This window comes from Oncorhynchus masou, chromosome 13 (assembly GCF_036934945.1).
Source record: "Oncorhynchus masou masou isolate Uvic2021 chromosome 13, UVic_Omas_1.1, whole genome shotgun sequence".
NCBI lineage: Eukaryota > Metazoa > Chordata > Actinopteri > Salmoniformes > Salmonidae > Oncorhynchus > Oncorhynchus masou.
Genome location: NC_088224.1, coordinates 37938887 through 37954380, shown reverse-complemented (window position 1 = coordinate 37954380; position 15494 = coordinate 37938887). Strand labels below are relative to the sequence as shown.

At 43.2% G+C, this 15494-nt stretch overlaps 1 protein-coding gene across 3 annotated transcripts; it reads right to left on the bottom strand.

Moving 5' to 3' along the window:
• Positions 1 to 3720: 3720 nt before the first annotated feature.
• On the bottom strand, positions 3721 to 7450 carry LOC135552252 (guanine nucleotide-binding protein G(I)/G(S)/G(T) subunit beta-3-like). Of its 3 annotated transcripts, none has more exons than XM_064983763.1 (7): positions 7394 to 7450; positions 6856 to 7007; positions 6393 to 6465; positions 5934 to 6090; positions 5044 to 5312; positions 4470 to 4686; positions 3721 to 3827 (listed from the first exon to the last, which is right to left on the bottom strand). In XM_064983763.1, exons 1-7 carry the CDS (start codon positions 7448 to 7450, stop codon positions 3721 to 3723), a joined length of 1032 nt encoding a protein of 343 aa, XP_064839835.1. The 3 variants fall into 3 exon arrangements, with proteins under 3 accessions (XP_064839835.1, XP_064839834.1, XP_064839836.1); XM_064983762.1 differs by having other exon boundaries at positions 6393 to 6471; positions 6862 to 7007; XM_064983764.1 differs by having other exon boundaries at positions 6393 to 6456; positions 6862 to 7007.
• Between the last annotated feature and the right edge of the window lie 8044 nt (positions 7451 to 15494).

Genomic DNA, 15494 nt, shown 5'->3' with positions numbered 1-15494 from the left:
CACTTCAACCTTCCTCTCTCGCACCGGACACTTCGGAACCCCAGCAACATGTGCACCCCGACCCCCATCTTCTTCTTCTTCTTCTTTTTCTTCTTCTTATTCTATGGTATAATGGGGCTTTGCAAACAAACGTCAAAGGTGCCACCTAATGTGCTGGAGTGTGTGGTCAATCACGGTTGACAACACTTCTAACTCAGTACTTCTGAGAAAATAAAAAGAGTCCTACTAACTTCTAATAGACCCTCCCCCATCCCCCATCCCCCAAATCCTTTCCAACCCCGTCCAACCTCAATGACCCTACAGTTCAATCTTTCCCTCTCTTCAACAGGAGGTCAGAGGCCTGGCAGTGTGGTGCCAGGACAACAACCTCTCCCTCAATGTGAGCAAGACACAGGAGCTGATCGCGGGCTACAGGAAAAGGCAGGCCTAACAGGCATCCATTAACATCGACGGGGCTGTAATGGAGCGGGTCGAGAGTTTCAAGTTCCTAGGAGTCCACATCACCAACAAACTATTATGGTCCAAACACAACAAGACAGTCGTGAAGAGGGCACAACAACACCTTTTCCCCTCAGGAGACTGAAAAGATTTGGTATGGGTCCCCAGATCCTCAAAAAGTTCTACAGCTGCACCATCGAGAGCATCCTGACCGGTTGCATCACCGCCTGGTATGACACTTGCCTGTCCTGACTCCGAGCCCGCCTGCCTGTCCTGACTCTGAGCCCGCCTGCCTGTCCTGACTCTGAGCCCGCCTGCCTGACCACTCTGCCTGAGCCTGCCTGCCGACCTATACCTTTGTGTGTATTGTTGTGAAATTGTTAGATATTAATTGTTAGATATTAATTGTTAGATATTACTGTTAGAGCTAGAAACACAAGCATTTCGCTACACCCGCAATAACATCTGCTAAACACGTGTATGTGACCAATAAAATGATGATGATTTTATGTTGATTTGATTTCACCTCACCTCTACCCAGTGGAACAATTATATCTCGACTCAAAGCTCTTTTGACTAACTGGTCTACAATTTTATTCCCTTCCACACCCGAATGTTCTGGGACCCTGAAGAATTTCACTACGTCACCCAGTCTCTCAATTCTCCACAATAACATTAATACCTCCAATAGTAGATCTCCTCCTGGCTTTTCTCTAAGCAACCGCCCTATTCGACTCTTACAACAACAGTGAGGGAATTCGATTAAACTGCCCACAGTTGAACTGGGCTATGGCCAGTCACATGACGGGGCGAAAACGGTGAGGGAGGCGCTCCCTACTCGGTCATATTGTCAACAATGCAGTACGTTGCACTGTTCAGAAACGTACAAACTCGTTTTTATTGGGAAGGCAGATAAAGTGCTTTTATCCAAATCAATCACTTTTGGACATGAATACACAGAACCCTGCTCATTACTTCACGTGCTTAACCTACATCACTTTTGTTTTGTGAGCCAGACCGGGGAACCTGGCTCACGCCCAGTGGTCTGGTGAGTGGGCACTGTGCATATTCACTCATTATCATTGTTGGTTCAGTGCCAGTTAAAAGTTTGTATTTGGACAGTTTAGATGGACGTCATATTATATTTGTCTTCCCGTCTCATTGGCCTATTATACGGACAAAAGTGCTTCTCCAAACCTCAAACTCACACAATGCTTTTCTTTAATCCTCTTGTTGGCTGAGGAAAAGTTACTCTAACCAGTGGCGGTCAGTGCTGTTTAAGATGAGGGAGGACACTTTTTTTTCATGAGCATGGCCTTATTTCTATTACAGTATATTGGATGGCTGTCATTCATATTCCATTCACCCAGTTCAATGTAATATGGATATGTTTAGGCTACTACATGATACTCTAATTTTCCCTATACCCATCATGAGGTAGCTACAACCTAGCCTATGAATGAATGTTTACAACGTAGGTGCACACAGGTCGAGAGAAAAATTGGAGGTGACAGTGACACATTCAATACCTCCTTGCACACTCTTGCCTGCATCTCACTGATCTAGGGTGTAATCATTAGTCCAACAGTAGCAAATGAGAGTTTCTATTGGACAAATGCAGGTATGTTTATCCCCGTTTCATTCCGTTTGCTTCCATTTTAGAAATGTTTTTCAACAGAATCGGCAGAATGAATACACCCCTGATCACGCATAAACACAGTACACTTTCATAGCAGCCACATTGTATTCCTTCTCGCATCTCTGCGCTCTCCTCCTCTCACCTTTTCCCTTCACTTGTGGACTTCAAAACACAACGCATCATATAGTATAGTTTTATCTAAAAAATAATAACTTTTTAAATGTTTTAACATTTTAATGAAATTTAATGATTAGGATGGTCCTCCCCTTCCTCCTCTGAGGCGCCTCCACTGATTCTAACATCTTCAAAGTTCACGGTAAGGACACTCGTCGTTGCATCCTCGACTTGGCTGTTCTGTTAAGAGTAATTATCATAATCTAAATGTGATTTCTGTCATTCTGAGCACCGTGGGTGGACACACTAATCACGTTACTCACCAAATGCACATGGGTCCGGTAAATTGAAATGCTGCCAGTCAAATGTCCCATGCCACATTTACATAATGGAAACCCTGTTCTACATATACCTTGCAATAAACCAGACTTTAGTGAAGAGACAATTCAGCAACTCTTGGAGGACAATGATGGGACTCGATTAATGCCCCGGGCATGTTTTTTTTATAATAAGTCCTCCAGCAAGAGGTTTGCAGATGACAAACTGAGACAAACTTCTTTCTAAATGGTTGACCGTCAAAGCACAAACACACAGACATGGTGTTAATGCAGAAGTCAATGTTTATTAGAAAGGTTTTTCAACAAGCAATCCATTTTTTTTTTGCAGAGATAGTGCAGATGTGTAAATGTGCTACAAAATGCAGTTGGGAGGGAATGTATTGGTATCTGATATGTAACACCTCAACAACGCTTTTCCCTGAAGTATAATACAGGCGTTGCATTTTGTTTTTACATCATGGATTTGCCTGGTGATTGCAGCCATTTTGGGGCAAAGTCAGAGGGTGCTGCTGGTTAGCATGTGTCATCATAGGTCCAAAATGGCGATAGTCATATTCCTGTGGGACACATACATCGGATATGTATGACCAAACAGAAATCACACTGTACATCAACTATGCACTCTAATTAAATACCTAAATGTAAATAAATGTACATATCAACTTTCAGCTACTACCTGCGGGCTTTATTAATCAAAGATCTCAAAACAATAAAAATGTATCCGTAATACTAAATCATTACTGATGTGCATTATATTTCTCACCTTAGACACAAGTAGAGCATTTGTTTTATTTTATTAATTTGTTATTTCATGTAATGACTTCAAATATCCTATTTTTTTGGTGTTTGTCATTGTCTAGATATTGATAGTGTCAACCATAACTGTGTACATGTAGCGGGACTGCATCTTGTGCTGTTGTCGATGCCATTTATGCAGCAAGTGCTATGAAGTCCCATTCACCACCTCCCACATTTGCACACATAGCTGAGAAAGAGGGAGCAAGAGAAGGGAAGATCTAGCGGTTATAAATGACGTGAAATGGTACGGCAAACATCCTCCTCCTGGTATCTCCCCAATCCCAAAATGAGCATCCTTATTTCTCAGGCTTGTGATTCCCCCCTTCTCCTCTCCTCCTCGAGTTCCATCCATCCCCCCTCTCCCTCTCCTAATGTCGCCTCTGGAGCACCAGCTCAGTTCCAGATCTTCAGGAAGCTATCCCAGGATCCTGTGCAGATACCCAAGCCATCATCTGGCACCCCAATGCAGCTCACTCTGTTGTCATGACCAGATAGAACACCTGAGAGAGAGAGAGAGAGAGAGAGAGAGAGAGGGAGAGAGAGAGAGAGAGAGAGAGACAGGGAGAGGGAGAGGGAGAGAGTGAGAGGGGGGGGAGAGAGAGAGAGAGAGAGAGAGAGAGAGAGAGAGAGAGAGAGAGAGAGAGAGAGAGAGAGAGAGAGAGGGAGAGAGAGAGAGAGAGAGAGAGAGAGAGAGAGAGGGGAGAGAGAGAGAGAGAGAGAGAGAGAGAGAGAGAGAGAGAGAGAGAGAGAGAGGAGAGAGAGAGAGAGAGAGAGGGGGAGAGAGAGAGAGAGAGAGAGAGAGAGAGAGAGAGAGAGAGAGAGAGAGAGATGAGAGAAGAAGTCATACACACTGATGCAAATGATGCAGTTCTAGTTTATATTCCTTTTTCACCTGTATTTCTTTAATTGACTGCCTCCACAAACATCTCATCCAGACTTTTTTTTTAAACAATCCACTTTCTCCCTTTCATTGCCTCTGTTTCAACCACCCACTTATGCCATCTATCACTTGGTCTGCCTCCATCTGTTTACATTGACTGTTCTCCCTTCGGTTCTCTCTGCCTCTACTCTCTTTTTTCCCCCACATATCCCCTCAGTCCCCTCCCCTCTCTCCTGCTCTTTTCTCTCCCACTTTTACTCACCAACTTTCTCGGCCTTCAGGGAATCCCAGATGTTGCAGTTGAAGTTGTCGTAGCCGGCGAAGATGAGGCGTCCAGAGCTGGAGAGGGAGACTGACGTGACGCCTGCATTCAACGCAGCGTCCTGGTAGCCATTGACCTCCTGGTCGGCACGGAGGTCATACATTTTGAGGGTGCAGTCATCGGATCCCGTGATAACTGCAGTGCCACTAGGGTAGAACTGGGGTAGGGGGAAAAAAAGAAGAGGAGAGGGCTATTTCAGCATGTTTTGTTTTTTGTTTTGACATTTACTGAGCTAGCTTGAAGGTAAGTTGCCTGCTGAGTTGACTGAGTTTGCAGAGTACAGACTCCATAGAAAGAGCTGGTGTTGTGATGCTAAACTATGTTTTGATTTTGGATCGCACTGCTCATGTCTTGCTTATATTGTAGTCGGGGGGGGGGTAGTCTCAACTGGAGATTGAGCACAGGATCTTGTAACTGCAACCCAACACCTTGATGAGGTCGCTAGTTGTTGGGTTAAGGTCACTAACATTTTTAGAGAAAGAAGAGTCATTCTGACCAGGATTTATGTGCTCACCGCAATGGCATTAATGTCACTCGTGTGGCCAATGAAGGTCTGCTTGCAGCCACCATCTCTTATGTCCCACAGCTTGGCGCTGGAGTCACAGGCCCCTGAGATGAAAGTGTTCTGGTCTGGTGACAAGGCCAGGCACATACAGTCACCCACGTGGCTCTTGTAGATCACCTTCTGCTTGCCAGTCTCCAGATCCCACAGGCAACAAGTGGTGTCACCTGATGCTGTGAGGATCTCAGTGTCGTTCAGGAAGCGGCTATGGGAAAGGTAGCCTGAGATGGAAGGAGACGGACAGAGATTTTATTGTTTGTTCTACTTATTTCCTACATATTTTTAGGACATCCAATTTATGAACACCGTTTTAATGAATTCTCTGAATTGTAGTTGCTCACAGAGTTGACCATAACCCAGTTGGTCACAGAGTTGACCATAACCCAGTTGGTCACAGAGTTGACCATAACCCAGTTGGTCACGGAGTTGACCATAACCCAGTTGCTCACAGAGTTGACCATAACCCAGTTGCTCACAGAGTTGACCATAACCCAGTTGGTCACAGAGTTGACCATAACCCAGTTGCTCACAGAGTTGACCATAACCCAGTTGGTCACAGAGTTGACCATAACCCAGTTGGTCAAAGGAGTTGACCATAACCCAGTTGGTCACAGAGTTGACCATAACCCAGTTGGTCACAGAGTTGACCATAAATAACCCAGTTGGTCACAGAGTTGACCATAACCCAGTTGGTCACAGAGTTAACCATAACCCAGTTGGTCACAGAGTTAACCATAACCCAGTTGGTCACAGAGTTGACCATAACCCAGTTGGTCACAGAGTTGATCGTAACCCAGTTGGTCACAGAGTAAACCATAACACGGGTGAAGCAGGGTAGCTACCTTCATGTGCATCCAGCTCCCTTAGGGTCTTTGGCGTGGCACCCTTGATGTTGACGATGGTGCACATGTTATCCAGACCTCCACTGGCCACCAGATTGCCAGAAGGGGCCATGGAGCAACTCATCACCCAGGAGGACTTGAGGGGGACGGCATATACCTGGAGGGCAGGGAGAAGAACGCTTAACCACTCACTTTCTAGTTCGCTTTGTCTAAAGGTTAGAATACATAATATACCAAGCTAGCTGACTTTTACCATATAAATACATTCGTAGAGTGTGTAGTCAAAGTCAAGACAATCTGAAACAGAAGTCGATACTCCTTCTACACATCGGTGGTTGAAGGAGGGATCTACTCCATACACTGTAAACCAAGTGGAAAGCTCTCGATGTAAGTCCTATGCAATATTATGAAAACAGTTAGAACTGTGAAAATGATGACTGAACAGTGATCAGCCCTTGCCTTGTTGCCGGTGTAGGTGTCCCAAATAAGAAGCTTGCCATCTTGTGAGGCACTGACCATGTGCCTGTTGGAGAGAGAAAGAGAGTGAAACAAGTGGTCAGTCAGTCTATCAAATTCTGTTTGAACCGGGTTCAGGCACGAGATCCAGTATGAATCTGGTTTAATGCAACATTTGAAACAATGAAGGCCTTTGAAAAGCCTTTTCACCGAACCCCATAACACTTGCATGTTAGAGTGGACACATTAAACAATGGGACTTTTCAATATCTGAGTCCACTTGGGTTCAGCGGTGCATCAGACAACACCTCTTATCGACCTTCTCTACCTTGCGCAAAGTAGACCTTCTCTATGTTGTTCATAAGCCCCTATATCAGACTGGCTCGTGGTAGTGGTGGGGTGTCTGTGGTGAGCTAGACTGTCCCTGACGCTATCCTGATTCTCAGCTATCTGGACAAGAAGTCCTTCTCGCCTGTTATCAGCAGACCAGTGCAAGCCGTAGATTTTGGCCAAGTGGCCCTTCAATGTCTTTCTGTTCTTCAGCTGGACACGGGGTGCAGCCGCCACACCAGATGCTACGGCAGCCATGGTGGTGTCATTGACCGCCTTGCGGGCAGCCTAGTGGTGTGAGGGGGAGATACATATAGGAGAGGAATAAGATTAGTGAAGAGTAAAATAGTTGTAGAAAAATAAGCATATATATATTGAATGTTCTCCATACTTCTGGTGTTTTTCAATTTTTCAGGAACCAGACACAGCTTAAAATGTCTTAGCATAACTTTAGCTCAGTACCAGTTTTGGTATGTGGAGGAAACTCTATGTAGGCTATACGTACATCAATTATTGTGCATTATTGGTACTGTGCTTCCAAGTTATTTATCTGATGATGAGCCCTTTTTTAGACTGGAGGTGATATTGAATATCGTCACAGAAATGTGCTTGATGAGTATGTCTATTGTCATGGTGACCCCAACATCAATGCATGCTGTGACAGGAAGACTCACTTCAATCTGGCTCTTCAGGCCATCGGCCTCCTTTTTCAACGTGTCCATTTCACCCATGGCAACGGCTGATAGGGGCTGTTACCGCCGGAGAAAGAAACTAGCAGACTAGAAGATAGGGAGAAAGAGAAAAGGATTATATGATTACAAACATATTTATGCAAATCAGGGCTTGGCAAAAATGCTGTCGTTACTGTACAATTAATACAATGTAGAACACAATAATATAAGGAAGACCTTAAATAGAACTAAGAATTAACGTTCTCAAATATGTAACATAGTGGTACAGTGGTACCTGTTGAGGAGAACGTAACTGTAGGTTCCTGTAACCCCTCCCACCCCACCCATGGCCTCTGACCCCCTAAACTAAATCGCTCAGGTGCTTTCGTCATCTAGTCTGGTGCCAGAGCCTAGCTTGGCCTTCTTGAGTATGGTACGAGGTATAATCCAACATCCGCTGTCTAATAGTGATATATCCATGCTCTACCTTCACCTATCTGAAGATTAGGGCTAAATTACTGACTGTCTTTTCTGTGACACAGACAGCCATTTTGGTTTTTATAGGTCATTACAGAAGTGTTGCCTGTGTTTTTCGAGAGTACTTGTCTTTTTATTTTATTTTTTAGAATGACTGTTTTACCACAACTTTACAACATGGCAACTTTACTTTATTACTTTAATTTTCCTATTCATGACTTCGATTATTTAAATGTTTTGTTACAATTAAAACAAGTTTAAGAGACAATTTGCCACGAACCTTCTTCTGTCAGCTCTCACTCTGACTTTCAATGCCTTTTAAGAGAGAATATTTAATGATCAAGACGTAATTAGTGCATAGCTGTCTATGGCCTTAATACTCATAATTGGATGCTGACGTTTTCGTATTTGGAGGCCAATTACCAACGCACACCACTTTCTAAATTGTTTTTAAAAAATGTGTCCAACTAACTACAGCACACATCCCTGCAAATACGGTGTTAAAAAAACATATTACTTTCACAGAAACAATTGTTCACGTGTTGACAAAGCATAGGTCGTTCAGTAGTTTGACCTAGGACAAGAGCCAGGGAGACAGTGTGCGAGGAGGGGTGGGCACAACCCACTGGGCTCAAACTGGTTAAATCAACGTTGTTTCCACGTCATCAAAAAAAAAAAAAAAAAAAAAAAAAAAAACGTGATGAAGTTGAATCAACGTGCAAAACTGCAAACTTTGCAAAAAGTCATCAACGTAAAGGAATTTCTGGAATTTCTGTCTTTTTTTCACCCAACTTTCAACCTAAATCCAATGATAAGGTAAAAAATGATTTGGATTTCTTGTTGAATTCACGTTAGTTCACAACTCAATCAAATGTACATCAAAACTAGATGTTGAAAAGATGTCTGTGCCCAGTGGGAAAAGAGCTTTAAAGCCCCAGAACTTAAGGGAGGCTTTTCCAGTCAAATCTCCTGTCATCCGATTACAGACCGCTCTTCACCTCTGGATCAGAAAGGGGGAGTGAGGGGGATGGGCAGAGAGGATAGAGGGGGCAAGAATAGGCAAAGATAGGGGCCTATCAGGTATACATTTGAGTTTTCGTCAGTTTCCTGTTTGGTCATTTCCTTTGAATATATATCTGCACAAATGCACAGACAGGCCTCTATTCCTCTACTCTAAAAGTACTCTAGAAGTGCACAGACAGGCCTCTATTCCTCTACTCTAAAAGTACTCTAGAAGTGCACAGACAGGCCTCTATTCCTCTACTCTAAAAGTACTCTAGAAGTGCACAGACAGGCCTCTATTCCTCTACTCTAAAAGTACTCTAGAAGTGCACAGACAGGCCTCTATTCCTCTACTCTAAAAGTACTCTAGAAGTGCACAGACAGGCCTCTATTCCTCTACTCTAAAAGTACTCTAGAAGTGCACAATTCTATTAGCAATAGAATTATTATTACTATTATCTGTAAGACATTGCCACCTGCAAAACAAATCATTTTGTCAAGTGAGAAACAACCGAGAAAGAAAGTTCTGCAGTTTGCTGCTCTCAGGCGTGATATTTTTTTTATACTGGAATCAATGTACTGGAATCAATATACTGGAATCAACGGTGCTAATGATTGTGCATCCTGCTGTTACCTAATAAAGGAGACTGGTTCTGAGAAGAAAAGCCCTCGATGTCACTGTAACTACCTACTTCTCTCCGCCTCTCTCTTTCTCCAACTTGCACAGACATCAGTCCATATCTTTTCCACGGACTACAGCACACTTGTTGCAGGCATGCCGTTGGAGTTCATTTTGCGATGGAAATGAGTACCACTGAGAACTCCAATTACTTCGACTGTCATTGGCCGACCCTTGAGCGGTTTCTTTCGGCTCATATTCAATCCATTGGCCCGTACTGCAAATCAGACGAAGTTCCATTCTTTTAACTGTGAAATCTTATCACGGATGAGAACACTGAGATAGGTAATGGGATACTTTCCAGGATTATGTGGATCCATGGCGGTAATCATCAGAGGAGTCAATGTAGTTCCACATAGTTCCATGTAAATGCCCAGAAGAATTTGCAACCAAAGTGGACAAAAATCACTCACCTTTTCCACACAAAATGTGATCCTTCTTATTTTGGGGCTTTTCCGCCTCAGTAGCCCTTTGGAGCAGCTTTTTATGACCCACAATACTCAGCCCTGCTATAATTATCTCTCTCTCGTTCCTCTTACGCTTTCATCCACAAACTGGTTGCAGGCAATCCTGTGAAAACTCTCGCTCCCTTCCTCCTGTGAGGAACAGATGAGGATTGGAGGGATGAAGGAGATCAGGGATGAAGGGATAAGCCCGGAGATAGAAATAGAGAGAGGGAAAGAGAGAGAGCAGAGAGAGCAGGGAGCATGACAAGTGGAGGCAGGTAAAACCGATCGGAGGAGGAAATCAGGTTATGAGGTCAAAAGTCAAGAGCAGGTAAAGAGAGGAGGAACGAAGGAAGAGAGGGAACAGGTGGAGGTTTAAATGTGAGAATATTAGAAGGTAGAGAGACACTGATAGTTAGAACATCCACGTCAATGGCTACTACATAAAGCTGGTAGAGGAACACATTTGATGTCTTCCACATTCAATCACTCATCATTCAACAGTATAATATTAACGTCTGCAAGGAGAGCGTATTTGATTTTGCTGACCTGGACTGGCTCATGATTTATATCACCAACTTTGAGCCAATTGCATGGAAGCTCTACTGTGCACATCACTAACGAGTGGTGTTTGGGTTCTTATCCAGTCTATCAATGGCAGCCTTAATTTCTAGTCATCTGATGCAGCAGTCAGAAATGATCAGACATCATCATATTATTGTCCGACTGTATTGATGGGGCGGTTGAATTTTGTCTGGTTTCTGAGAGATTTGCAGGGGTTGAGGATGAAGGGGGTTGAATTCATTTGTCAGAGCTAATGAGATGAACCCAGTTAATCAGGATCCAATTGGAAATCCGGGGGAATCTGAAATCTCGTTAAGGAATTGGAGCAGTCCAACCAGAATGTGCGTCACAAGTGACACAAGATGGAAATGGATCAAGAAATCGAGGAATCGATTGTGGGTTAAAATAGAGATTTGGGTGTGAAGATGCCAGTGCAGTTCCAGAATGAATTTGGGAATAAATGACAAGCCTTTGCAATTCTGGTAGATAAAGGGAGAATGTTACAGTGAGAGTTGATCGTCCTTTCTCGGCCATGGGACGTAAACTGACTTGTGACTCCGAGGGAGAGATTTCACAGATCCCACAAGATCGGGGCGGGGTTAAAGATCGGGATGGATGGGAACGAGAACTTGGGGGGGGGGGGTCGCTGCTGCAGTAATACCTGTAATATTACTGCAGTATATAGATTCAGATATATAGATTCAGATGTACAGATTCACCCTCAAGAGTTCAAATGGTCATTGGTGCCTTGATAAGTTCCCGCAATTACCTCTCGATGAAATAACACAAGATTTGTTGCTTGAAATGCCATTATTCGCTGCAAGGAATGCCAACAAACAAACCTTGTACCTCGATGCACACAATGTGGCACAATACTGATATTCTAAACGGCGCCCATGCAATGATTACTTTATAGGTCATATTAGACCCCATGTGAGGAGAAATCTTGTGAAAACACATCTATTCTATGCTATGCAACCCTCTGGTATTAACGAGACAATGCAACTTGAACTCCTAGCAAAACAGTACAAGTGAAAACCTAAATGATCAGGAATTAAGATCCTAGTCACAATGTGCAGAAATAGTGAAAAGTAGCTGAATCCTCTTCAATGGAAAACATGCAACAACAAAAAAGACTTAGATATGCAGTCAGGAGGTCATGCATTCGGTTGCACCGTAGAACCAACACTACCACTTATCTGGCCTATTTCCACTGGTTTCATATCGGTGCGATAAACCAATCACCCTGCACCGTGGCATGTCACGTTGGGCCAGAAATAGTTAAAGGTTGAGGTGACTGTTGGACACTCGGATTGGATTCACACCTTCACCAGTCAAAAGACCTTGATCTGTAATCCATTGATTTGACAGATGATGCACTGCTACCTGGCTACCACCAGGGGGCTGTGGACCACGAGTTCCCAATAAATACGTAGAGCCGCAACTATTTTTGTGAGGGAGGGAAGTGGCACTGATGGCCAAATTTGATATCTTTGAATATCCTCTGCATAAAATGCACAATCATTTCTTTATCTTTATTGTTCGGCATTGATAAAAGTTTCAACAGGCATGAAACGCTTCCCCCCTGGCCCCCCCAACAGCCAATTGTGAATGTCATAATCTTTATCACAGAGTATGTTGCCTGAATATTTGGGAACGAGTTCTGACACCTTACAGACCTGTGCAAATGTGTATCAGTGCTTTATTCAGCTTGGAGTTTGCACTTACGATGGAAACTATTCTATCGGTTCTGTTGTAGCACTCAAAATCAATCAAACGCAGGTCAAGTATTTGAAAAGTGAAGTATTTGGCATTCGATCCAAGTTTTTAGAATCCATTTTAGAAGCTGTCCTGTGTCGATTTTATTCTGCAGTTGGCACTGAAAAGGTCTGCAAAGCCCCTTCAAAGCAGTGCAAGGGGGTGAAGCCTCAGATGCTTTGTTGTTAGTTACTATGTTAAACCTGGGCATCGTCTCATCCCTTTCCCCTCAGTGTTAGTGCAAGGCTGTGCATTTATCAGGCCACAGTAGGACACCTAGATTTACCCTCCCTCCCTCCCTCTCTCCCTCTCTCGCTCTCTCTCTCTGTCCCTCCCTCCCTCCCTCTCTCTCTCTCTCTCTCTCTCCCTCTGTCTCTCTCTCTGTCCCTCCCTCTCTCTCTCTCTCTCTGTCTCTCTCTCTCTTTCTCTCTCTCTCTCTGTCTCTCTCTCTGTCTCTCTCTCTCTCTCTCTCTCTCTCTCTGTCTCTCTCTGTCCCTCCCTCCCCCTCTCTCTCTCTGTCTCTGTCTCTCTCTCTCTCTCTCTCTCTGTCTCTCTCTCTGTCTCTCTCTCATTCAAATGGCTTTATTGGCATGGGAAACATGTGTTGACATTGCCAAAGCAAGTGAAATAAACAAAAAACAAAAGTGACAAGACACAACATTAAAAAAAACTCTCTCTCTCCCGCTTCTCTCTCTGCACACTCTCACCTCTCTCCCTCCTCTCTATTACCCAATTCAGACCGAAGACTTCAAATTAGGGAGGTGATAAACATTGGAAGTGTTAATGGATTTACCTTTAATGAAGCAGAGAACCATTCACACAGACACCATACCTGCATTTTGGTTACGGGGTCTGTGAAAATGCAGGAATCTTTAGGTGGCTTTTATTTTTCCCATTTTATTTACCCTCTACCCATTTCAGATATACGAACAAGCTGGTATAAAAATGCACGCACGGTAATTATGTGGGATTGTGGTCTGTGTATGAAAGGGGTATGTATATGTCTGTGTGTCTATTCCCCATGCCAACACTGCCATTTCACCTACTGCTACCGAGGCAATTTCACATTTATCTGGGCAGAAGCTGACAATACTGTCAAGGTCCATGTTTTCAGGGCAGCACTTTATGCAGAACAGTCCAACAGTGAGTCTTCGGGAACAAACATTTACTAGTATTAACTATATTGTTGTAAAATATTAGCTTAGCTATTATGTTGGTATGATAGTGTTCAGTATACTGTGTGTTAAAGTGCTATACTAACCATATCTGTTTTGTGCGGACTTTTGGAAATGTGTATTACAGGGACTGGAGCAGTTCTGTCCCACCTTTAGGTCTTTACAATGGGCCATTTCACACCTGTGACTTGTCATTACTTCAAGACATGCTGAATAACAATCAAAATATCCGCCATGTGGTGTCATATTAACATGAATAATGTATAAGGAATAGAATAATACCTCAAGTAAAAAATTTAATTTTACAGTTAAAAAAAAGAAGACATTTCTACACTATGTGGTTGAAATAACACTGACATTTTGAAAATGATGATTAATGCCATTTTTGTGAAAAAAAAGAAGAAAAAAAATATATATATATATATGGAATATCAGCCTGTTGGAGTGAGATGGAGTTTTTGGCACAGATCATGACATCACAATCTGATCTGACTACAGGTTGTTATCAATAAAACGCCACAATAAAGTGCAAGGCGTTCAATTTGCCTGCTTGGTGGCAAGGAGACCCACCAGCTCCTTTAAAACCCTTGACAACTGTGTACCGCTTGCAAGGGACTGTAAAACAAACGTTAACATAGTCAGAACTACACATTTCTAGTGACGTCATCAGAGTTATACAGACAGTGTTTGCATGCTTTTCACGACCAGGAAAGATCACTTCATAGACATGAGGGTGGCCTCACAAAAGCTCTCAATATTGGCCACCATAAATTGGATATTTGAGGGATATAATTAAGCATTAAGTAAGCATTTCACTGTAAGGTCTACGCCTGCTGGGTTCGGCACATGTGACAAATGGAAATGTGTCATTTGGTGTGGAGTCCAAATTGAAGATTTTTGGTTCCAACCGCCATGTCTTTGTGAGACCTGGTGTGGGTGAACGGATGATCCCCGCATGTGTATTTCTCACCGTAAAGCATGGAGGAGGAGGTGTTATGGTGTGGGGGTGCTTTGCTGGTGACACTGTGGGTGATTAATTTAGAATTCAAGGCACACTTAACCAGCATGGCTACCACAGCATTCTGCAGCGAAATGCCATCCCATCTGGTTTTGGCTTAGTGGGACTATCATTTGTTTTTCAACGGGACATTAGGACAATGACCCACCTTCACGCTGTGTAAGGGCTATTTTACCAGGGAGAGTGATGGAGCGCTGCATCAGATGACCTGGCCTCAACAATCCCCCGACCTCAAGCAAATTGAGATGGTTTGGCTTGAGTCGGATCGCAGAGTGAAGGAAACGCAGCCAACAAGTGCTCAGCATGTGTGGGAACTCCTTCAAGACTGTTGGAAAAGCATTCCAGGTGAAGCTGGTTGAGAGAATGCCACTAGTAAGCAAAGCTGTCATCAAGGCAAAGGGTGGCTATTTGAAGAATCTCAAATATAAAATATATTTCGATTTGTTTAATCCTTTTTTGGTTACTACTTGATTCCATACGCGTTATTTCATAGTTGTGATGACTTCACTATTATTCTACAATGTAGAACGGTAGTGTATGCTTTTCATCGTAACAGCAAAGTAATTCAGTTTTTGAAGTACCTGTAATAATTCTGAAAGCTCAATAAGCTTCAAAATCTTGTTAGATTGTCCAAAATCTTGTACCATTTTTCTAGAATGATTTCACTCCACAGTATTCAAATAGCTCAACACCCCACATGTAAATAGGCGAGGCAAAGCAATCATTTAGCAAACAAGTAACTTATACGCTAACTGTGCACCTATATAACACCTATTCTGTTATTTCCTTTGGCGATTGACAGCCCCAAACACTAATCACCTAGAGAACAACACTGAAAAAGGACATACTCTATAACCGCGTTGGTCTAGACAGATGACCTTCGACCTTCGACTGGATCATCCATTCCCAAAACTAACCGTAACCACTAGAAGTAAAAATGTGTGGTCCAACATAATATGTCATAGTAAATAGGCTGAACTATTTT

Bases quoted from the DNA above. Each gene is read 5' to 3' on its own strand.
- LOC135552252 (XM_064983763.1), bottom strand. From the start codon at position 7,450: ATGGGTGAAATGGACACGTTGAAAAAGGAGGCCGATGGCCTGAAGAGC. The intron at 6,091-6,392 runs GCAAGGGCTGAT...CCTGCCCTCCAG, and splicing joins ACACCTACACCGGCAACAAG to GTATATGCCGTCCCCCTCAA. The intron at 5,313-5,933 runs GTAGCTACCCTG...CTTCCATCTCAG, and splicing joins GGAGCTGGATGCACATGAAG to GCTACCTTTCCCATAGCCGC.